The sequence below is a fragment of the Electrona antarctica genome (assembly GCF_951216825.1).
Source record: "Electrona antarctica genome assembly, chromosome: 13".
Lineage (NCBI taxonomy): Eukaryota > Metazoa > Chordata > Actinopteri > Myctophiformes > Myctophidae > Electrona > Electrona antarctica.
This window is the reverse complement of record NC_136794.1, coordinates 7,608,648-7,634,112: the sequence shown is the minus strand read 5'-3', so window position 1 is coordinate 7,634,112 and position 25,465 is coordinate 7,608,648. Positions and strand designations below refer to the sequence as shown.

The 25,465-nt window shown below is 42.7% G+C and overlaps 1 protein-coding gene across 1 annotated transcript; it reads left to right on the top strand.

The window, feature by feature from the left end:
* Positions 1-3,515: 3,515 nt before the first annotated feature.
* On the top strand, positions 3,516-25,167 carry slc9a2 (solute carrier family 9 member 2). The gene is made up of 13 exons (XM_079517461.1): positions 3,516-4,134; positions 5,369-5,583; positions 6,526-6,774; positions 9,846-10,096; positions 11,916-12,133; positions 13,258-13,457; positions 13,930-14,019; positions 14,120-14,190; positions 16,885-17,052; positions 17,559-17,664; positions 20,165-20,278; positions 22,630-22,720; positions 23,158-25,167. Exons 1-13 carry the CDS (start codon positions 3,798-3,800, stop codon positions 23,610-23,612), a joined length of 2,565 nt encoding a protein of 854 aa, XP_079373587.1. The 5' UTR covers positions 3,516-3,797; the 3' UTR covers positions 23,613-25,167.
* The last annotated feature ends 298 nt before the right edge of the window (positions 25,168-25,465 follow it).

Genomic DNA, 25,465 nt, shown 5'->3' with positions numbered 1-25,465 from the left:
ATAAAAAGATAGATAAAGATAGATTTAAAAAAAGTTCTTCCCTCCTCTCTCTCTCTGTCTCTCTCTGTCTCTCTCTCTCTCTCTCTCTCTTTCTCTCTCTCTCTCTCTCTCTTCACACATTACCAGATCTTTCACTATACCTGGAGACAAGCTGTTCTTATGTTATCTGTGTTATGTGCTGAGGACGGTTCACGTGTAAATCTCAAGACATGTATTAATTCAAACACACACTTCCACACAAAACAAAGAGGGACAGATGAATAATATGCATGGAAGACTTTGCGTAATTTTGTTCCCTATCCTGTCAGGACCTGGAGTAATTAAAAAAAAGAAAACAACAACAACAACAGATCAAGTCTAATCCTCTACACTTCAACAGAGCCGGAGCAGCTGGTAAGCTTATATGTAGTGGAATGGTCCATCAAAGCAACACAGCCAAACCATGTAGTATATCCTATACTCTATCTATATGAAATATATTTAGATGGTGGTAGGCCTGGGTGTTCCAAGATGAGGTTGTCAGTCATCCAGCCTGTTTACCAGAACATGGACAATGGACATGATGACAAATACAATTGCATAAAGGTTGGACAGGCGGAGGAGACTGCATGGGGCAATCTATTTCTGGTCGCAACTAGCAAGACTAGCAATAAAATCATTCTGCTCATTTCTGCATCACTTCAGTAGGCCTATACGTGCTTATATGCGATGACACACTCAGACAATAACAAATAATTGCGTCATGATCTGCTCATGCTGGCTATATCGCTATGGAGCAGTCCTATTAAATTCACGAACCATGAATAATGTAACGTAGAGGCTGGCTAAGCTGTTAAAGAATAGCCTAGGCTATAAATTGGTGTTTTAAATATTGCAACAAAAATGTCATCGCAATAAACCTGCTGCGAAATATTGAACATCTTATATCTTAGCAAACACAAGACCAAGAGATGACATGATGAATGGATACGTCCAAAGAAAAACACTCACAGTTTGAGTCTTGACATTATTCCATCGCAATAACAGAGCTGTACTGGTTCAGGTTTGTCGTCATGTTGATGCGCATCTTCTCGGCTGCCTCTTCGACGGCAGTGGCAAAGACTCGCCCTGTAGCCCACAGTGACACATCCACACAATGATTCACTGGCAAGCAGCAAGCACCGCCTTCTCTCTCCAGTGTGCGGCGCGCTTTGTCTGGTTTGCAGCCAGCAAGCAGCCTGTGTGTGTGATTACAAATCAGGTGCATGGCTGCATGCTCTAGAGTCCAGATGCTCTTTGACAGAATGGATAACCTAAAATGCCCTGGAGTTTAAGCATGTTATACGGAATCAAATAAAATAGCATTTTTTTTTTTGTTACGTGTGGAAAAAGATATGCACTTAATCAAAGGAAAAGACACAATTGTAAACAAGCAAATAAATAAATAAATAAATAAATAAATAAATAAATAAATAAATAAATAAATAAATAAATAAATAAATAAATAAATAAATAAATAAATAAATAAATAAATAAATAAATAAATAAATAAATAATAAACAAACAAACAAACAAACAAATAATAGCCTACATTAAAATAGTCTAATCCAAACAGTTCACTTGAATTCATACTCCCTTGTATAGTTTGACATCACTCGTCAAATCTAAATGCCTGGGCCCTAATCAAACCCTGTACATGCACTCAAGACACTGCCCCCGCTGCCACCCTTAGATCTCCATATATGGAGCCGACCTGGTCTGACATTCCATATGTTGATCTGACCTCATCAAACCCTGTACACTCAAGACACGCTCCATATACGGCCAGTACAGAATTCATTCCATTCTGACCCCCCCATGCCAAAGCGCCAGCGCTCGCCCAGCAGTCTGCCATCACCCAGGCAGATGCGTGCACGTGACCTCGCCCTACCTTTAGGGTGATGTTACTTCATTCTCGCCCTCAGGGCGTGTTACTGGTTTATTTGTCTGTTACTTTTTATTTTACTATTTATTTACTCGATTTTGCTGTCTTGTATTGTTTTTGTCTTTGTTTTTCTGACCTTTATAATAATAAAATGTCAATACCGTAAAATGCACATATAGCCTATGTTTATTTTCGGTCACACAAGCAAAATAAAGTGTAAAAAAAGTGCCTAATCCGAGGTTGTAGCCCAATAAAGATGTGTCATTGTGTGACATGGACAACCTATTAGACAGCATGTGTTAATTTTTAACAGGGAGGATGTTGCCTGGGCTGGCCCAAATGTGAAAAATGTGCCACCCACGCTCACTATGGGATGGAGAGAGGGCGGGAATCTAAAGTGGAAACAAATAGTTTGCCTGTTTATTACAAAATAAATAGCCTATAGTCCTCCCTCCCTTAAAAGTTAAGTTAACTTTTGAGGTTGAGTTAACCATCAACACTCCCCACACGAAGCCTTTTGTTTTAAAATGTCAGTTGTGACTTGTTTGAGTTTGTTTGGTGCATGCCAAGTTGCCAGCACAGCAGGTTGTTCCTAGACATGTTTTTCTATAGCAGGGACTATATTGTACCTTTAATAGACATAATCATATATATGAGTATAAAACTAAAAGTATAATGGAAGAAAAATCACACCCGTGTGAACTGAGTGGTGTAAGGTCTTATATAGCCTGTCTGACGTAATGAAATCACGTCTGACGTAATGAAATCACACCCGGGTGAACAGGGTGAACATAGCAACCATGCTCATTTTTTCTGCACAGACTAACAAAGCCAGTTGTAGGAGTGGTTTACACCACTCAAAAAATACTAAATGAATGAGTCTCAAGAATGAAATAAACACAACATGCATTTAATAAAAATGAAAATAAATTGCTACAAGTAAAAGCAGAATATGAAGTTTTTATCCTTTATTTTTTCACACATTGGCTTACATGTAAAGGAGTAAAAGTATTGTTATTTTTCTTTAATAAAGGCTAGCCAGTGTATACTATACACTGGCTAGCCTTTATTAAAGAAAAATAACAATAGTGCAACATAGGCCTACTATACACTGTATAGTAGGCCTATGTTGCACTCAAACTGCTGTAGCCCACTCTTACAAGTAGAATGTATTCAAAAAGTTATTTAATTAAGTAGGATGTCACTGTCTGAGCGGGCCTAGGCCTATTCAAGTGTAATGTTCACATAATTAGTCTACCTCTACCCCACCCAATATACATAGTTATATGTGTGGTGAGAGCTCTGTGGCTCATGTCTGTCTCTTTCATAAACATCACTTCTCGATAAGTAGGCTATCGAGCCTTTATTGAAACTACAGCCTACGGCCTACAACCGCATGGCACCGTCTGGCTGCCGGGCGACGAAACCATAGGACGAAACTGCAAAGTGTCTGCCTCCCAAACTCCAAAGCACTCTGGTCGTCCCACCCTTTTTTTTGTATCCAAATGACGTCCAATAGGAACAGCGCCCTGGCCGCGCCCAGCCCCTATCGGAATGCGTGGACGCGCATCGCGCAACAGCCTAGGCAGGCACAGAGGTAAATAGTTAGTCACAGGTGCGCTCTCCTTTCTGTCACCTCTCTGTGCAGTGCTGAAGGAGACTCGCTAGCCAAGACTATAGAAGATTGTTTGACAAAGAAAGAGAGCTCTTCATTAACCTTGACTCACTCAGACTTGCGTTACTTCAACGATGATTGAGAATAAGCGATTTGGGATTTGTTGACTTGTAAAAGTTATAACCTGCTCAAGGAATGTTCTGTGTTTTTAAATTTTTTTTTTAAGTTGGATGGGGTGAGCTGAATCTCAGCCACGCTGATAGTCATTTGGATATTTTAATGACATCACTTCGTGGCCACAGATTGCAGCATACGGGCCGTGGGATTTTCTCCACCACCATGGAGTGTTTTACCAGTGTGAAACGGGCGGCGTTTTTATTGACAATTTGCACAATTCTTCTATGCGTGCCACACGGTTCCAACGGAGAGATCCAAGTCATCCCACCAACCGAGGGCGGCAGCGTTACTATTCTGCCCCCAGTCAAGCCCGAGGGCCCCCAGGCCTTTCCTGATGCAGAGAAGGCAAATTTACCGGTGTTTACAATGGACTACAACAGAATACAGATACCCTTCGAGATCACTCTCTGGGTGCTACTGGCTTCATTCGCTAAGATTGGTAAGCATTGATTGATTGAAGTATTTATTGACAGTTTGCAGAATTACAGTACATCTCAAGTAGGCTACAACTCAATACAAAAACTGTTAACTGTGAGTGGACGACACCATAAAGCATTAGGCCTACACTTGTTTACAATAGGGCCCACCATTTTCAATTCAGCAAACATAACATTCTTGATTGTATATTGATTGATTGAATAGCCTAGATACTTTATTAATTTGCAGAAAAAACCCCCACAAGAAAGTACAGCTCAATACAAGGTCTGCTAAACAATAGGATTTAAAATCAGAGAAAGCCATAGCTTGTTTACATTGGATCCCATCATATGCAATTCATTAGCCCGTCTCCGGACCCCCCGGGTTGAGCTCCTTTGGACCTACCACGTAGGGTCCGGTATCTCCGGCTTCAAGCGACATGGGATGCAATCTGACTTTCCCTGATTTACCCCTCTGCTGCGGTGTGGGTGTCACGCTGACATATTCCAAAAGAACCATATGAACGCTATAGGAGACAACGAACCTTCTGACCCCCCCCCCCCCCCCCCCCCCCGCGCGAACGGCTCAGAAGCCGTTAAGTATTTTTAATGTTTGTACGACCGTTTTGGCAGCTCTGAAATTCTCTCTTGTTGACATCCCATTGTACCGCCTCCAGCATCTCGGTTGGCTAACTGCGCCTCCCTACGCGCCTCGTAGGCGCAGCTAGCCAACCGAGATGTCAACAAGGAGGGACCGAAGAGAGAATTTCAGAGCTGCCAAACGGTCGTACAAACATTAAAAATACTTAACGGCTTCTGTGCCGTTCGGGGGGGGGGGGGTGAGAGGGTTCGTTGTATCCTATAGCGTTCATATGCTTCTTTTGGAATATGTCAGCGTGACACCCACACCGCAGCACAGGGGTAAGTCAGGGGAAATCAGATTGCATCCCATGTCGCTTGAATCCGGTGATAAGGAACCCTACATAAAGTCATCAAAATGTCAGAAACTTTAACGTAGGGTTCCGAAAGGAGCTAGCAATTCATCTGAACATTTTGAACATTCAAGTAGCCTATATCCAGGTTGTTGTTGCCTATGGTAGTTGTTACCAATATCAATGGAGCGACCGGGTAACTAGGTTAGAAGTCATTGCAATGTTTTGGTGTCAGAGGACTATACAGAAAATGGCCCAGGACATCAGTTCCAATCTACTGTAAGTATATCTGATTTAACTCGGGCTCCCTTTCCTTTCCTCTCAGGCTTCCATGTGTACCACAAGATCACCGTGTGGGTGCCAGAGTCGTGCCTTCTCATCAGCATCGGTTTGATCGTGGGCGCCATCATGCATTCTGTCCACGAGGAACCCCCTGCTGTGATCAGCTCCAACGTGTTCTTCCTGTACATGCTGCCTCCCATCGTCCTTGACTCGGGCTACTTTATGCCCACCAGGCCCTTCTTCGAGAACATCGGCACGGTATGCTATGCCACCAAACCAGCCTCATGTGTCCTCACAGCAGCAACTGCAGAGCATGTCACTACACTAGACTGAATAATCCTACTCAGCGGTCCCCAAACTTTATTGGCCGTGCACCCCCTGTTACCACCTGACCAGTCTCGTATTTGCCTTTGGCCAAAAATGATACATTTTTTTAATATGATTATGGCAAATAATCACAGAATGTCACTGCACTGAGAGACATGCAGCTGCTGTATAGAGCGTCGCAGTCCCGCCCCCTACCATGGACCAGGAAATGAAACCCAATGCATTATTCTCAGACATTTCTTAAAGTATTTATTTAAAGACGGTTACGCCGCGGACAAAGCCAACTCGAGTCGTGACAACTCATGACAACACAAACAATATTTTGGACCAAACAAATAATTACAAAGAAGAAAAACAACAAAAAAAGTGTTGTAACCTGCCGTTTTTTTCTTCTTTCTAATTATTTGTTTGGTCCAAAATATTGTTTGTGTTGTCATGAGTTGTCACGACTCGAGTTGGCTTTGTCCGCCGCGTAACCGTCTTTAAATAAATACTTTAAGAAATGTCTGAGAATAATGCATTGGGTTTCATTTCCTGGTCCAGGGTAGGAGGCGGGACTGCGACGCTCTATACTCCCACAGCTGCTCTATACATCTCCTTACAACAGTGGTTTACTGGATTTGGATTTGTTTGTGCTAAATGACACCACAAAACCGCCATTACCCTTTTCATGTCACGTACCCCCTAGAAGGCGTTCGCGCACCACAAGGGGTGCACGCACCACAGTTAGTGAACCCCTGCTAGATCCATTTGCCCATATTAGAGTGCAATGAACACTCGTATTTACAGTGTAAGATTAAATGTTCTTTCATACTTGTAGAATGTTCATGTGTGATATTTTGAGTGACTCTGTCTGATGCTTAATCTGTGCAGGTTATGTGGTTCGCCGTGGTGGGGACTCTGTGGAACAGCATCGGCATTGGGATGTCTCTGTATGCCATATGTCAAATCGAGGCCTTCGGCGTGCAGGACATCAACCTCCAGGAGAACCTGCTGTTCGCCGCCATCATCTCGGCGGTGGATCCCGTGGCCGTGCTGAGCGTGTTCGAGGACGTGTCCGTCAACGAGCAGCTCTACATTGTGGTGTTCGGAGAATGCCTCTTCAACGATGCCGTCACTGTGGTGAGTATTATGGAGGCCACGTGTGTACAATTCCAAGGTTAGCGTCTTGGACTAACGGAGATTAAGGGGAATGAGGAGGATTTGTGAAGCTACTGTATGTTTTCACGTGCCTTAAATTCAGTGTCTGTTCCATGTGACATGTTTGTGGGAGACTGCATTGTGCGTCACTCGACTTCCTCGCTTTGTAAACAGCCTTGTGCTAAACCTAGCAAAAGACGTGCCGCTACATGTTGGTCTCTCTAACTTTAGATTCCTTTGACGAGTGGCAGTGAGTAATTGGCTGTCACCTTAACTCCTCTAAATGGCTGACACGAGAGGATTTTACTTCCTTGAAAGAGATGTTGGTATCGGTGGAAAGTATAGTACAGTGAGCAACAAATGCATCCATTGCCGGTAGCGGGTTGCGCTTGAAATCAAATGCTCGTGCCGCTATTATTTGCAGCTCAGTGGGGGCGGCGGGGCCCCTCCGTTTTTTTGCCTTCAGGGTGAAACATATATGTTCAAGTGTGAACATATATGTTCACACTTTAGAGGTTGAGCTCAGGTGTCACCAGGTACACGCCTCTCCTCTTGTGTTTCCAGGGTTCTGTCCGAGGATGAGATCTGTGTAATTAAAATGTGTGAGTGAGGGATTCTATTTGTATTCTACAGATTGGCTATAATCACTTATTTCAGGCAGTTATGGAATGTCTATATTAGAGTAGTATATTATATTAGAAGTGTGTCCAGGCAGGGACATCTCCGGGTGGAAAGCGTTTGTTTAGATGTCACTAAACCGGTTTCTGAGGTCACCGTTGCATTTGGATGCATGGGAGGAGTTAACACACACCAACTGAACCCCCCCCATCTATTATCACACTCTGTCTCTCTCGCGGTCTCTCGCTCTCTCACTCTCTCACGCACGCACGCACGCACGCACGCACGCACGCACACACACACACTTATTTCCATGTCTGCTCTGGGCTTTGCGTTGGGAGTGGTGGGGACCCTTTGTTTAGTACACACAGTAGCCGAGCCAGAGCTCGAGTTGATGCCGAGAGTGAAGGCAAACATTTACCCATGGAGACGGAAAAGAAACTAGGAGTGGTCTGTACTGACAGTTTCATGTTGCGGAACCATACAGTCTCAGATCAAAAAAGATATAGTGCTTTCAGTCAAATGTTAGGCCATTGTTATCACAAAAAACAAGAGGGAACAATTAAAAGTACAACCATGTTCACCAAATTGCTAATTTAGAAAGATTCTAGATATGCTGTTGTTGTCAGATCAAGTCTAATATTCAACCACTTATCCTGCTGTTATTTGACCAGGGTTCATGCTGCTTACTTACTCTAATCTTGAACTTTATATGTTTTCAGGAGTGTCTGTTTGATGTAGAATTGTAGAAAAGGTTGCCAGTTTTGTTAGTGTCTCTGCTAGAGCCAAGTGTATCGGTCTGGACTGACCGCCATTATTTTACTTTTATTTTTTTATGACCTCTGCCTGTGCAATTGTGCAGCCAATGTGTCCCAATCACAACGCATTGTGAGATTGTACATCAGCAATTTTTCAATGTTTGAATTTTTTATTTGTTTGCTCATTGTTCTTCTCAAATAGGTTTTTCAAATTCATTAAAGATATTTGCAAATATTGACCAAAGCCCGTCAAAACATTGGGTAATCTGTGATCTAGGACTCTCCCAAAATCAGGATTGGCATTGGATCCAAACATCCGGCATCAGTCGGGATCTATTTTCTGAACTGTCTAGTGTTATAACTTATAATTGGCTTCCCAGAGACTCAGTTACAATTTCATTTCCAGGCTCTCCAAGGCAAACTTTGAATGCAATAATACGATCCCCTTGTTGAAGACTCGGCTGAACAACGAGGCTGTTAGACGGGTAATTAGGTTTGTTAAGGCTGTCTGAACACAGTGAAATGGCTTGACCTGTAACAGTGGTTTGATGGCAAACTTGATCTATCTTTAGACTTGATTTGTTGCCAGGATGTTCTCTGCCTAAATTGAAAGTACATGACCCATTTTGTTCTGAGAACTTCAATGAAGTAATGAATAAATGGTCAATTTTATGTTTGTTCTGTTTGCCTTTTATATGCATGAATTCCTTATCGATTTAAAAAATTAATAATTTTGTCACTTGGCTGAGGCTCTTATCTGGAACAACTTATAAATGGCTGCTAGATTGGAGTAAATGGCATGAACTCGAGGCAACGACCAACAACCCTATACACACGAAACCAGATCTATTGGCAACATTACCACATATGCCGGAAATTCTGCCTTCAAATGCTATCAGTGATGTTGGTAGAACAACAAAAGAAGTTATTCCTACAAATGTCCCTTCTTCAGTGAGTCATCCGGTGTGCTTTTGTGAAATTATGTTATCTCATTGCAAACAGTGCTGAGCAAATAATTCAATAAATCACCTTTTATCAGGAGCACTGTGATTAGGCCCTGGCCTCTGACACCACCCATGACCTCTGAAAAGGATGTGTGCACAGTTTATAGGGGTGGACCATGAATTTTCCCTTCAGAGCTTGTTTGTAAAACAACTCCTAAGAAAAAGTTAAGAAAATACAATTCTGTGAACAAATGGTATACATTCTAAACATTTGTGCACCTACTATACGTGAGTGTGCATGGGGATTTTATATAATACCTTTTATTGAAAGGATAAACCGCTTGAGATGCATCATCTCATTTTAGAGGGGGTCCTCAACACAGATAAACAGTACATACAATACATACAGTACACAAACAATACAACAATTCATCCATACAGACAAACAAAACAAAAGCTCTCCCAAAGATAGCCGCTCCCACCCCACTGATTCAACGCCTAAATAGAAAAGTTCATATGGAAAACATACCCATAGCACAATAAAGCCATGTTGGTGAACAAAGTACAAACATGCGGTACTACTACCAACATCGAGCAAGCAAGGTACAAATATGAACATGCATATTGGAGTGTGAGAAGAATGCTTTGTAACCTGCATTTGTAAGTCTGCCTCTGGGTGTGAGATGCAAGTTGTTGGATGAAAACACTTTGTGGTGTGTGTTTGTTTTTCCAGGTGCTGTACAACATGTTCAACTTTGTGGCCGAGATGCCAGTGGTGGAGCCAGTGGACGTGTTCCTGGGCGTGGCGCGGTTCTGCGTGGTGGGCTTCGGAGGCATGGGCTTTGGCATCCTGTTTGGCTTCGTGGCTGCCTTCACCACGCGCTTCACTGGCAACGTCCGGGAGATTGAGCCTCTCTTCATCTTCATGTACAGTTACCTGGCTTACTTGGTGGCTGAGCTCTTCGGCATCTCGTCCATCATGACGTGAGTAGTTGTCTCCACCAGGCCGAAGGCATGGGGAGAGAGTATGTTTTGCACTCCGTCCGTGTGTGTGTCCGTCCGTCCGTCCGTCCTTCCGTCCGTCCGTTACCAGCTAATCTCCGGCACCGTTAACCCGGTCGATGCCAAACTTTGCACACACACTCCCTGGATGCCAACGATGAACCTCTGCCCCGCATTTTCCAGAACGGCCTGTTATAGCGCCACCATGAGGCAGCTTTTCACATTGTTTACCTAAAACTGCACCGATCTGCGTGAAACGTTGCATGCACACTCCCTAGAGGCCAAGGACAAACCTTTGACCTGTATTTTCCACATCTGCCTTTTATAGCGCCACCAGGAGGCCGAATTTTGTAAAACACATTTTTGGATATTACTCCTCCAGATTCTGTCCAAAAATCTCAAAAATCGTTACACAGTATCTCTATGGTCATGTGCTCAAGTCGGATCTGTCCGATATTTCATATTCCATCCTAATTGGCTATCATTGGCTTTCACAGTTTGCAAGATTGCCCCGTTTTGAACAAAAGCCTCAAATCATGAACGCAGCATGCAATTTACGTCAAATCTTTCACATATTTTCTTACTAGGCTGAGGAATATATCCCACCCTTTTCACATTGGCCTGTTATAGCGCCACCAACAGGTTGATTTTTGCAAAACACATTTTTGGAACAAAATGCCTCAAATCATCCAATTGCCATCAAAGGCAAACATATTACTTATTTATATTACTCCTAAACATTTTGCCAAACATCTCACACAGTCCTATCCTCCTGGTGGAGACCTGTGCCCAGAAGGGCACTTTTTCTAGTTCAACATGTTTCGTTCTGGACACGGTCACGTCATCACCATCATAAAAACTGCAGTCACATATTAGAAGGACTTTACACCTGGCGTCCCTGTTTTGGTCACGTCATTATACTGTAGTGTAGATGACCCTCACAAAAACATGCCGTAATCCTGGTCTCTAAACTACCTCCCCCTGGCTAGCCGGGGCACCTGATGGAGGGGAAAGGAATAACGTGTTCCTTCCACGCACTACGTCCGGCCGGGGAAACTCTCCCCTGTCAGGTGAAAAGAAGCAGCTTGGACTCCTCATGCCTAGAAGGAAGCATGAGGTCAGTCCGCTGTCCCCGCCCCAGGTTGGCAGAGGAAGTGTAGCGCCCAGGATTACATTAGATAATTGACACTGGGTGAAAAAATGGGTTACAAAATTGTGGGATAAAACATTAAAAAAAAAAAAAAAAAAAACTGTAGTGTAGATGAAAACGTTCATACATAAAGATCTTTCATGCATACTTACAATGCGAAAATGCAAGGTTAGGGCTATTTTTGCTACTTTCGCGTGACACGGTCATACAACATAGTATAAAATAGAGCACTAATGAAAACTTAAAAGAGATGAAATATGTAAATATAAGGTTTCTGCCTGACAGTGGTGATCTGCAAACAAACTAATATCCATGAAAGAGAGGAAAGATCCGAGTACTCAAAACATGACTGAGGAGACAGTGTAAAATCAACGTACTTTAATCCTGTCTTTTTTTTAAATGTTTTTTTTTGTGGCTTTCGCCTTTATTTTATATATTTTATGGAGGGACAGACAGTAGGCTGACAGGAAATGGGGAGAGAGATGGGGTGGGTGACATGCAGTAAAGGCCGTCAGGATCGGGAGTCGAACCCGCGGCACACTGCCAGACTGGATTACCAGCCAAGGTGCCTGGACCACTGAGCCACGGCCCCGGCCTGTCTACAACATTTTAAAAGCCACAAACCCATATCTATATTTTATTTTTCTGCAGCATCGTGAGCTGTGCCCTGACCATGAAGTACTATGTTGAGGAGAACGTGTCCCAGCGCTCCTGCACCACCATCCGCCACGTGATCAAGATGCTGGGCAGCATCTCCGAGACCCTCATCTTCTTTTTCTTGGGCGTGGTCACCATAACGACGGAGCACGAGTGGAACTGGGGCTACATCATGTTTACGCTGCTGTTTGCCTTTGTGTGGAGAGGTCTGGGTAAGCAGAGCAAGGGAGTGAGGAGTACACACTCACAGTAAAATCTGAAAGTGTTCATTTAACTGTGCATTAAGCAACTAGTCGACTAGTAAATCCACTAGTCGACCTTGTTGGTACTAGTAGACTAGTTGATAAGAAAAAAAAAAAAAAAGTTTATATTTTTTCCCCGATTTTGTAGGCCTCAAGATCAGGTAGATTATAGTTATAGTCACCAATGTACACAGTTTTTAAATGTACAAATATTTATTAAAAACATTTTTTTAAAACATAATAATTGGTGGTTAAACAACTAGTCGACTAGTAAACTAGGCAACTAGTCAACTAGTAAAAATGACTAGAAGTGAATGCCCTAGCGCCGTGCGTGCGTGCGTGCGTGTGCGCGCTCGTCAAGGCCAAACGTCCCCACAAGTATAGTAGAATTTGAGGAGGATCATTATTATCCTGGTTTTCACAGAACAAATGTTATGTTAAAGATTTGTAGACATTAGATTTAGGGTGTGGATGTATGCCTGATTTTGTTTTTGTAGTGGTGCTGTGGTGTCATGCGCTGATAATAGCAGATACAAGCTGTTACACGCTGTGAGCTAGTATATCACCTATTTGTCAGCGTTAGTTTAAAAATCACACCCGTGTGAAGTGAGTGGTGCAACTCCGTGTGGGGGTCCCCGGGGGTTCCAGACCCACAGGAACGCAGCCAGGGTGCCGGCCCGGTTCCGGTGAACCGGCCCGTGTCCGAAACGGTTGCGAAATGACAGTTACCGTGTGGGCGTCCCCAGGGTGTCCCCAGGGTGTCCCTGTACTGTACTGTCACTGTACTGTCACACCCGAAATCATGTAATGGCTCCTAAAAACTCAGCTTCCCATCATGCACTTGTGCACATTGTGAAGCTCAACAGCGCCACTTTGTCACCGGTTGGTACTCTAAACAGACAGACAGACAGACATACATACATACACATACATGTGTGTGTGTGGCTTGTTGAGAGATGTTGTTACTGATTTGATGCCTGTTACTCTATCATTATTATTATTGGCATGTTTGTGTGTAAAGTAAGTAGAATCCTAGTATTGAATTAAGTAGTCGTACATGTGGTGATGATATTATTTGTGCTCTTCCCTTGCAGGCGTCTTGGTGCTGACTCAAATCATTAACCCTTTCAGGACCATCCCGTTTAACATGAAAGACCAATTTGGCCTGGGCTATGGTGGCCTGCGAGGTGCAATTTCCTTTGCACTGGTCTTCACCCTTCCTGATAACATTGGCCGCAAACAGCTCTTCGTTACCGCAACAATTGTCATCATCATCTTCACTGTCTTTATTCAGGTAAGAAAGGCTTTACATCATATCATTTATAGATGTGCATTTATAATATAGTATAAGTGCACATTTTCCGGGATTTTGTTATTCTAACGCATCATGCCGCAACAGCATACTTCAAATACTTTATTTAACAGGGACAATACAAAAAACAATGTATCAAGTTGTAAAAACATGAAACTGTTGTATATGGGTTTGTAGCCAAGGCTAATTTGCAACCCCAGTCCCTGGTTAGGCCTTTCTATGCAAATATGATCTACCTAAAAACAATATTTTCTAGAAAATGACATGCAAATACATCTAAGCTTAAATACAAAAGCAATAACATTTGCAGATTACTCGTCAATGTTTTAAAATGTGCTTAACATATTAATGTTTGCACCTCTCTTCCATATCATTTTAGATTAGATGCTCTGCTCAATGTCTCATTTATGAATTGCTGATGTTGTCCCGTTGAGTCACTGACATCTCTCCACAGGGCATCAGCATCCGACCCCTGATCGAGTTCATTAATGTCCGCCGTACCAACCGCAATCTGGACACCATCAACGTAGAGATTCACTGCAGGGTACGCCACAGCATGCTATTTGCTCTGCATACATTGACAGCCTAATTCCTGTATGCATACAGTAGTGTTAACAGTAACTCTCCATACATCTCTTCTGCAGCTGATGGACCATACCGTTGCTGGCATAGAGGATCTCTGTGGACAGTGGAGCCACTACTTCTGGAAGGACAAGTAAGAACCCCTCCCCCTCCTACTTTCGTGCTACTTTTCACGCGTACAGTGCCGACCCTGAGCAATTTGGTGCCCTAGGCAGGATTTTTCGTGATGCCCCCTTGAAAAATGACCATGGCCCCCTTGTGTTCTAAAGCACTGTTTTTTTTTAATTTTGCTTGGTGGATGCCCCCCCTCCCTCCCCTCATGATGCCCTAGGCACCTGCCTGTTCTGCCTGATGGGAGGGCCGGCCCTGCATGCGTATGCGGGGCCTGCGCTATGCGTGTGGCTGGTGTAGCCGGTATCATTGACATGCATTGGATCTTTGCAAACGCGCTGTACGCGTGCAGTAAATTTCATGCACAGACTTTGATTGATTTATTGAATAGTTTTATTAGACAGAAATGTATAAACGGCAACAGAGTACAGTCAAACACTCAGGCAATCAATTCATAGACATGACATGAACAATAACAATCCCCTCCTTGTACATACAAGGAGGGGATAAAAGGAAATGATTTTCAGGCCTGTTTTTAAAAGATGCAAGTGATCTGCTTTTTTTTAGGAGGGCCAGGGCACTCCACTCTAGAGTGGCAGTGCTGTAGAAGGATAATTTACCCCCTATTTGTTTTGAAAGTGGGTGGTACCAGATCGTTGTTCACGCTCCCTCTAGTATTGTGGCTGTGGTGTCGCTCACTTTCTTTAGGTAGTTAGTCCGGTATAAGTCCCATATAAGTCTGTCTTCTACCCGGAGCCAGTTTAGACTAGCAAAATGTGTTGGAAAGAGGTGGGTCACGGGCCCCAGGCTGAGAAGTAGTTGAAGTAGGCCTGGGCCGTGGCTCAGCGGTCCAGGCACCTTGGCCGGTAGTCCGAGTCTGGCAGTGTGCTGTGGGCTCGACTCCCGATCCCGACGGCCTTTACTGCATGTCACTCCCCCATCTCTCTCCCCCATTTCCTGTCAGCCTACTGTCTGTCCCTCTATATAAAATAAAGGCGAAAGCCGCAAAAAACCCCCCAAAAAAATAAGTAGTTGAAGTAAAACCTGAATTAGACTGGAGGTGGGATGGCAGTTATAAACGGACCATCTTGTGTATTGTTGTGCTCCAACCTTTTCCTCTTTGTGGTTTTATGTGACAATGCCATTGTTTGGTGCATGGAATGTGAGGAGAGATGGTGGCAAGAACTAAAACTAGGTGTCATGTTCAGCTTCCTCTCTACATTGACAAAAGAACGCTTTTCTTCCCATTGCTTTGAAACTTTTCCCGCACAGCTGCTTTTGTCCCTCTGATTTCAGGTTTATATTAGCTTCACTCTTTGCTATATGCCGCTTACTTACTGCTGCAGTTGGGCGGAAACCTATCTCCATGTGGTATTTTTTTTCCCCCGTAAATTAATGCCCTTCTTTGATTTACAAGCTTATAGAGCTTTTTTTCTATTTTGTTTATTATTGAAAGTGATGGTATTTAGTCTGTCTGTTACTGTTGACTATATTGATTCTTTGGAACACAGGTTATTTTTGTTCCCTTTTCCTGAAAAGTCACAGTTTTGGGCATACAAGATAGATAGATAGATAGATAGATAGATAGATCGATCGATAGATACTTTATTTGTCCTTTCGGAAATTTGTTTTGTGTTTGCTGTTTCCACCTGACGGCATCTTCCTGCATCCAACGCCCTCTGCTGAGCAACCACGGCTTTGTTCCTCTGGATGTTCTTGCTATTGATACTCCTGCTCCAACAGGTTTCTCTGGTCTCTGTGTTTGCATGTCAAGTCACTTTTTCAGTTGAGATACTCACCGTCATTTGACCTGAGGCATCACAACACCCTCCCCTCCCCCCCTCTGTCCCCCTCATCCCCCCATAAGCAAGGAACGCAAAGACCTGGTTAGCACACTGCTCCGGGCAGCGCACCCCCTGGCGCCTCCGCCTCCCAGTTCTTCTGCCCCTTTTTCCATGCGGTTGTCACGTTTTCGTTTGACTTTATACCTGATGTAAAGAAGCCTTAGTGCTTTTCTGGTTTTATCCTCGTAGTAGTTTTTGTATTGACCTATCCGCGGGATTCAGCGTTTTAGCCAAAGCGATAATTTAAGCATAATAACAATATCATTTGAAAATGTATAGATGTCTCTTCCACAAATGGAAGCCAGCGGCAGGCTTTTTCCATAATTCAGTGTTTTAGGCAAAGCAATGCAGGCCTAATTATTATTGTGTTGTGTGCGTGTCATCTCTGCGTGTGTTGACACTATATACACACACACTCTGAAGAACTGGGAGGCGGAGGCGCGCTGCCCGGAGCAGTGTGTTAACCAGGTCTTCGCAGCAAGGACTGCAGACTTTGCTCTCACACTAGTGGCGAGTCATTTTCGGTGGAAACGAGCAACATGACAACTCTCGCTGTGTGACGGGCATGACCTGCTAAAATGGTGCAAAACGTTTTTCAGTGCTCCAGCGAATCGCTATCCCGTTTGGGAGTGTTTGACTGTACTCTGTTGCTGTTATTACATTTATATTCAATAAATCAATCAAATCTACTGTAATTTTGTTTTAGTCATGTGTTGAATCGGCTTCATGCATTTTACTCCAATGTTGAAGATGTAGATAAGATCATCTGCTAAATGCCTACATATTAAATAATTGTCTACCCACGTTTTGTCTGTGTTCTCCATGAGTGAAGCTGACCAAAACCATCCGTCCTCTTTTCTCACGATGTCAAGGTTCATGAGGTTTAACGACAAGATCCTGCGTAAGATCCTGATCAGGGACAGCAGGGCTGAGTCCAGCATCGTGGCGCTGTACAAGAAGCTGGAACTGCAGAACGCCATGGAGATCCTGGACACGGTGTCCGGGGACATCAGCAAAGCTCCGTCCATCATGTCTCTGCAGTATGTCTCGTCTTTTACCATCACACACCATCATCTCCACCAATATCTGCTGTGGTCATTAACAGTTTAAGGGCCAGGGACGTTAAGACGAGCCCGATATCACAATGTACTAATTGCCAGGGACGTTAAGACGAGCAAAAAAAAAATCTGGTTATCAGGTTATGACATGGACATTACATGCACAATAGAATTACATTTTCTTTCTTTTATTTATAATGGGGAAAAGTGGCACCCAGGACCAAAACTGGTGTCCACCCAACCCATTTTGACCTGAGATCAGATTCTAAAAATGTCTTCTACATCCTGACAGTTTTCTGAAAAAGCTATGTTTCTATGTCAGTGGTTCTTCGATTTAAAAAAAAAATAGCAGACCTAGAAGCTTGTAGGTCTGCTATTTTTCAATAGCTAAAGCATAACATAATGCTAACGCCAAAAGGGATTCCCGCTCAAAATGGGTTAAGGAAGACTTACTAATGAGCCTACTGTTACTGTTTTCTGTCTGCTAGTGACGACAAGAAGAGCCCTCCTAAACCCAGGAAGAGGTTCCTGCAGGCTGACCTGAAGAACATGCATGATATCCTATCCAAGAACATGTACAAAATCAGACAACAGGTGAGATGTAGATTTTGATGGCAATCTCTTCTTAAGACTTCATAATCCATTTACCATATTGTTCTGTTTTTTATTTGTACATTTCTTTTTAAGCTAACACAAGCATGCTCCTTATACGGATTGCTATTTGCATAATCCTTTGGCGAGTAGTATTTTCTGCATGAGTGACATCACCAGTTTTCAGCTTTAGTTTCTATTAATCTTTTGGGGTAAAACATTTCTGTTTATTTAACAAGCCTGTCCGACCGTTTCATTTCGGTTTTGGCATGTGTGTTGCTGATGAGGAGGAATTCAGTTAGACCAGTAAAAAACTATGAATGTCTGTACCTGTCTGTCCACATCAACATATTAATTAATTGATGTGTTCACGGTCGGCTACTTTACTCCGAGTAGGGGAGCACAAATAGAGGCTCGCACATTTTTTGTTGTTGTGTGTGGCCCTGGTGACCTCCAGCCATAGTCTGCTCTGTTCATAACTCACCTTTTGTTTTGTTTTTTACCAGAAATACTGTTTGATTTGATGATTGATTGAAAATTGTATTAACAGTTGGCAGAATGGGTAGTGTTCATGGATTGGAAAGTACAGGTCAATACAAAATCTGCTAAGAGGATAAAAACAGAAAAAGACTTGCATAAGAGTCCTCTCTTTTCAATTCATCAAAAACGTATGCCAATGTGCTACACATTTTACAATGATAGTATTTCTGCATTAACCGCTGAGCCACAAAGAAAGACAATTTAGGTACAGAGGTGAGTGGGGTGCGTTTGATATTGTTATTATAGAGATGGACAGTGTTAGTTGAGGTCAGGAGGAGATCAAGTTCTACCAGTTCTATCTTGGTATGGTAGCTTCGATAGTTGGTGACATCATGATGAGAAATCTTTTATCTTGATAAAGTCTTAGACCTTGCATGGTTGTGATGTAAGATATGCTAATATAAGATGCGGGTGAGAACCCGTACCTGTACGTACACGATGAGTGATTACATAATGATGACAGGATTTAAAGGAATGCCGTGTCACAAACTCACAACTAGTTTCATGCAAGGGCTCCAAACTTTGATCAGAGGTGAGCAAAGCTGGAGTTCTGATGGTGATTGTGGACCCCCAGGTTGTGGATCAAGGGTCCACGGATTATGAGTGGTGTTATAGTTATGTCAACCGTGAAAATCTTTTTCAGCCAGCTTTACTTGTCCAGTTTTGCCCTCCGTTGCTTTTGTAGCAAATACTGTAGATCTTGAAAAGGTCTTTTTCACGGACATAAACAAGTCTTTGCCACGGACACGTTTGTCTTTATATGGACATGACCCCTGTGTTGTCATGTCACTAATCACCATGCATATTGCATCACAAATTCACAACATGACATTGAAGATCAGTTATTTTTGGTGGGGGTGCCGGCTCCCGCCAATGATAAAAGTGCGAGAGCCTGTACTACCCTTGGCTCCATTGCACAGGCGCCAGTGGATGTGTCATCTGTTTAACAATGTCCAATATTGTGCATCTCAATACAATACTGTCACAGTATGGGGAGGGGGTGGGGGGGATTTCATGGCTAATGTTCTCATTCTGGCTCATTGTCATAAGAAATTGATGGATTTCATGAGACAAATGGATAAGTAGCAACATCTGTGTCAAACAATGGTGACCTTGCTTTGTGTTTTTTTCCTGGGAGGTTGTTTGTTTTGGGTTTTACAAATGGCTGCCAGGTGAATCCCTTTGAATCCCTTGTAGTCTCATACGCAATGGAGCAGACAGGTGTGGTCATCTATGGTCGCGCTATCTAGGTTGGGTTGTAAAAGAGCTTGACGAAAGACAGTGAAACACTGTTGAGTGGTGACTCGTTAAATTGACTGCAGCTCACATCTCAGCGTTTGCTTTCTTGAAGCGGACCCATCTCAACAGTCTGTAGAGTCTAAAACCAGTGACTGGTGTGTAAGGTCTGTTTGGACTTTGGAGGTAGTCTCTTGAGACAGACTTTAACTAACAGGGCGCTGTTTTTCCCTTTTTGTTTTGCCAATGGGTACCCAGATTGGTTTGGAGATATCATTTATGCATGCAGCTTGCCTGCCATTGCCAAGGTTATCGTGTTGATCATTGTGTTGTTGTGCTGTTAGTGGGTTGTACTCTGCTAAGTGCTGGTAACTGTGTATAACTTGTGGAGGAAACCACATTAACGGTGATGTCCTAATTTAGTTTTTTGTTTTTATCGCATAAAATACGTCATACGTCTGCGTTGCACACAGCGAAGATATGATTCTGAAAGCTCACAACAAATCACATTGTGAGGCTATTTTTTTAGGCACTGTAGGACCCACATGTCTAATTACATTCGGCATGAATTTTCTTTCTTTCAAAAAATATACAAGACAATATGGTGAAGTGGTCTCCCAGCATCGTATCACATCCAGTCGTCTGCTGGCAAAACATGTTTTCTATTGTACATTCATTGTTCATAATGTCATTGTTTCATATACATGTTATTGTTGTTTGTATGCAGACGGCGGTGTACACCAGAAAGCATGCACTGCCCAATGAAACCCAGAGCAAAGAAATCCTCATCAGACGCCACGCCAGCATCCGCCGCAGCCTCCGGTCCTCCGGCCCGTCAGAGGTATGAACATTTTTACTCAAATCGTTGCTTCCGGGGGCGTCCCTGGAACTACATATTTTCAGATGGGGGTCGGCGGCCAAATACAGATCATTCTGGGGGTCCTTGACAGGAAATATTGAGCACCACAGAAACATACTGTAGGTATTTCAGAAAACTGTCATAATTTAGAAGACATTTTTTTAATTTCGATGTCGGGTCTAAATGGGTTAAGATGGGATGAATCTGACTAAATTAGTTGGACTCTTGCCCCCTTTCTGAAACCAGCTCCTCGCCACTCGCTCTACACACTTGCCCTCGATATGCGCGTTCACGCGAGGCTGCGCCATATTAAGTGTCGTCCGAAACCAAGCAGCCTTGAGTGGAAGTGGCTTATAAAGCCCTCAAGAGCGAGTCTGTGCCGATCTAGACTCGATTGCCTTGTGCAGCCCTGCTCTGTGTCCGCATGGAAACCGTGACCTACAAATGTAAGAACCACCACAAATAAATGATAAATAAACTCCTCCTAAACAATCGTCATCTGATGCAGAATAGACAATGCTCCAACTGATGTTCACAAGGGCTCTTTATTTACCCCACCGTGAAAAAACTATAAATGAAACCACACAAACAAAACAACTTAACACAATGATTTATAAACACCATGTATGTACAGTATATGACAGTCACGCTGCATTTCCTTTTTCCATATTAATGAAATATGGAAATGTCACACAAACATACACGATGTAATGCAATATAACTGTACAAACAAAATAACAGGTAACACAATTGCATGATGGTAACCATGGCAACGAATGGTGTCTGTTTCCTGTTTCTGCACAAGGAGGGCGAGTGTATTTCCAAACAGTTTTTTTTACCCTAATCAAGGGAACTTGATTCAGCTGGAGGGGAACTTCCTGACTTCAAGTCAAGGGACTGGTTTCAGAAAGGGCCTTGGCGTCTCTGCTCGGGTCTACGTAGGGATACTCAACTTAAGATGGCTCAGGGGCCACTCAGCAAAATTCCAAAAGTCCAAGGGCCGCAAGCTACATGTCAGTATTATTTTGAAACAGACTACACGACCACTCTAAAAATTAAGGAAACACACAGTAAAAAGCCACATTTCCATCGATAAGGCCAAACCTCAGTGAACAAAAACACTGTGATTAATGATGAAGTTACTAAATGAGTCTTCATTCACAAAATATGAAGAGAACATAAACTGAACAGATTATCACAGGTGAATAGATAATTAAGTGGTTAATGCTCAGCTGACATCAGGCCATATCACCTTCTCTTGGAACAAACGATACAATACCTACAATCTTGTTGAAAACAATGAAAATAACTAATCATATCTTTATTGGTAGTGACCATGACGGGCCGCAGATACATCAAGTAGGGGCCGCATGTGGCCCACAGGCCGCGGGTTGAGTAGCACGTCGTAGTTGAACAGATTTTAAATTGCAGCTACATTTTCTCTAAAAGGATATAAAGATTGGCAGCCTACAGAGTCAAACGGCTTCAATTGCGATCCTCAATTTAGGCATTTAACAGAAGTGCTTACCCAGAGAAACTTAAAAAGTGCAAGATCAGAGTAAGCGGCACGAACCCCACTCAACAAACGACAGGGTTAATGATCAAGTAAATAGTGCAAAGAAAACAGTTGGTGGTTACCTGGTAAATATCAAAACTAGCATCTGGTTACTCTAAATAAATGACATTCTATCTGAATAACATTCTTAGCATTTTTGGAGAAGCAAACGGTATACATTTTGTCCTATCTAAATAACATATAGCAGGGCTCCAGACTAACTTGTTTCACCAATGTCCCGGAATGTCCCAAAATACAATTTGAACCGTCCCGAAGTAAATGTATATAGTCCCGGGACAAAAAGTACAAAATAATAGCACCACTCAGATTGTGAAATTAATAACTGTATTCTATTATAATACAATACATGCACTACATAATTTGTTTGGCTTCATGTTTCTTCTGTAGATAGAGAAAATACACTGATTTAGTCAAAATGCTCCCAGGTGAAAAATAGGGCTGGGACTCGATTAAAAATGTTAATTTTGTTAATTAAATTAATTATAGGCTTTGTAATGAATTAATCTCAATTAATCAATCAATCAATTTGAATCGCATATCAATATTCGACCTGAGATACTTATTTTCAAATTGATTTTGGTATACCAGTGAATCAATGAATAGTGACTATAGCATAAGTAATCAACATGTAACATCTGCATAGTATTACTAGCATCTATCAAACATTGCCAAGAAATGATTGCAATTGTGCACTTTAGCTTTTTGCCATTTTCCATGTCAATCTCTCAGTTTTGTTCCTTCTATCGTTTCCTTTCAGGGGATGGTGCCCAAGTCTCAGAAGTACTTCTCTCTGCCTCCTGGGCAGAATCTGGACTCACAGTTCCCTCCTAAGAGGCTGAGCCATGCAGGTACATCTTTCAATGTCAATATCTTCCTCGGGTGGGATACCCAATTCTCCACGTATGATGTAAAATATAAATGGCCACTGTGTGAAAACAGTCAAAGACCCCACTGGATGCTACACGCTACATTTATTAAAGGGATATTTCACTTAAAATAAAATGAAACCTTTTGGTCATTTTACGGTCTACTCAGGCTTTTGTGGACACCCCAGACAGTTTAAATTGCTCGAGTAAGTATCTTAAGTACTGAATCAAGCAACTTAAAAACTGTCTGAGGTGTTCACATAAGCCTGAGTAGACCAAATGTTTTTTTTTTTTAAAGTGAAACATCCCTTTAATATGCTTCATTCTATCCTATTCACCTATCGTTATATAACATAATTTATTGATGGTTCTTTTTACTCTTGTACCTTACTACTTAAATGTCTCTCATGCTGTCTCAGATGATGAGGAAACCATGTCAGAAATGGCCTACCCCTCCAGTCGCTCAAGGTTTGCCAAGCCAGGCCGTTCCTCTTCCAGAGCCATGATGCCTCTACGCAGGCTGGACACACTGACAGAGGTACCCACTGTGGCCGTGGTGGACGAGATCAGTAGGCTGGGAGGGAGAAGGGGCGACGGCGCATCCAGACCGAACTCCTCCTCCAGCGATTCCCGTGTTCCTCTGCCTCGCCCTCGTCTGCACTTTCAGTCGTCCGCAGACGCCGGCAACGGTCCCTCGGATAACGTTAGAAATGGGAGCCGCGATGCAGAGGAGGAGGAGGAGCAGGAGCCCTCTTCTTCACCACCACCTGCAGCCTGGTCCCCCGAATCCATGGACCCAGCCAACAACAGTGGAGTGGGAAACCCCCTACTCACGAGGCCTGTGTGGCCTAAGTGGAACCCCAAGAAGCCGTGAGAGTCCCCTCTTTTCTTTTTGAAAGAGCGCTGTTTTTAGCACTGTTTTGTTTTTAAGCAGCGGGACTGCTATCGAACTTTGTTGCCAGTTCTGAAGTAGCAGCAGGATCTCATACCACTGGTAACTTGATTCACAGCCATTTCACATGACCATGTCACATGACCATGTCACATGACCACCGAACCAACCTCCTGTTGTGATAAACCTCGGCACTGGATCATTAATGTTGCTGCTAGCACTCTGAATGTACAGTATAGTTAACACCTTGGACTTGACAGGTGTAAAATACTTCACAATTACGTCATGTACTAGTGGGGGAATTGTATACTAACCCTGAGCAATGACTCACTCCAAAGACTGACATTTTTTGTCTTCCCGGGGAGTTCTTAGCATTTCATGTATTTGACCTGCCTATGGATTGTGTCTAAAACAAATGTTTTCAAGTGTGATAATTTAAACATTTTATTTTTAATTTAACTGAACGCATGTTCAAATCAAATAAGAAGCATAACTGCACTTGCTTCTCTCTCCATGTATGTAGTGTAAATACTATTTTTATTATAATTTGTTGGCTATTTTGTTGGCCATTTTAAACTATCCCTATTAAAAACTATGAATGTAATGTTTAGTTTAATGTCGGGACATTTTGCAACTTCTCTGAAGAAGTCTATTGGCTAAAGGGCCAGTCCACACCAATAATATTAACTATAGGGAATGAGACAACAGTGATGAATGTTAAAGTACTGTAAACATGCCCTTTAATTCCGATGGATTTTGATTGAATGTCGGTGTCTGTCATTTAAAAGTCGTGATGTGGAATCCGCTTTCTACGTTACATACAGTAGTTATCATTCTTGGAGTGGACATCCTCTTAAAGCTGCTATAAGCAACATTTTAGTGACCTTTTTTTTATTTTTGGTATTCAGACAGCCAGCAATGGGTAGAACGCTCCCAAACAAAATGTAGTCTCTGTGACACATCTAGGGGCCGCAATCTGCATTCAAAGATTTTCCTAGAAGCTTTGACATTGGTTGATTGGCCTGCCTACTTCCTGATTGGTTAGTCTCGACCAAATCTGACCAGTTTTCGACCAATGACAAAGCTTCTAGGAAAACCTTTGAATGCAGATTGTGGCCCCTAGATGTGTTAGAGACTACATTTTGTTTGGGAGTGTTTTACGCATTGCTGGCTGTCTGAATACCAAATAATACAAAAATGTCATAAAAAAATGGAGAAATATTGCTTATAGCAGCTTTAAGTGTTAGCTTTCTCTATGTCTGTTACACTGAAAATAGGCCAACTTTTATTATTACATGCAATAAAATGTATACTTTATACAAGGTTTTATATAGTACTCATCTTGAATTAGTCTTTATTTGGTTTAATTAAAACTATTCTTTTCACAAGCTTTCTTTTATGGAGAAGTAGCTGTTCTGCCATTCTCTTTCAACTAGATTTTCCGGCCTTCAAATATAGTCCTATATTGTGCTGATCAGAGCAATGTTCCCGGATGTGTGTATTCATGCCAAACGCCTGAACAGTGTTTGTGCCAGGTTTGGTGTGCCAGGTTTGGTGTGCCAGGTTTGGTGTGCCAGGTTTGGTGTGCCAGGTTTGCTGCGGATCCGAGCCTGGGTCCCCTGGTGACTATTTTCATGGCAGACCCCTGAACATTGTGCCAAATTGACTGTGCATTGTAGACATTGTGTGGCCCTGGGAACACCGCTTGAGTGGCTGCTATTATGTCGGATTCCTGAACCGTGTTTGTGCCAAATTCTAGGCAATTTTACATACAATTATACGTAGGTAGGATAGCTTTCCCATTTGACTTAGGCCATTCAAACCAACTTTAAACA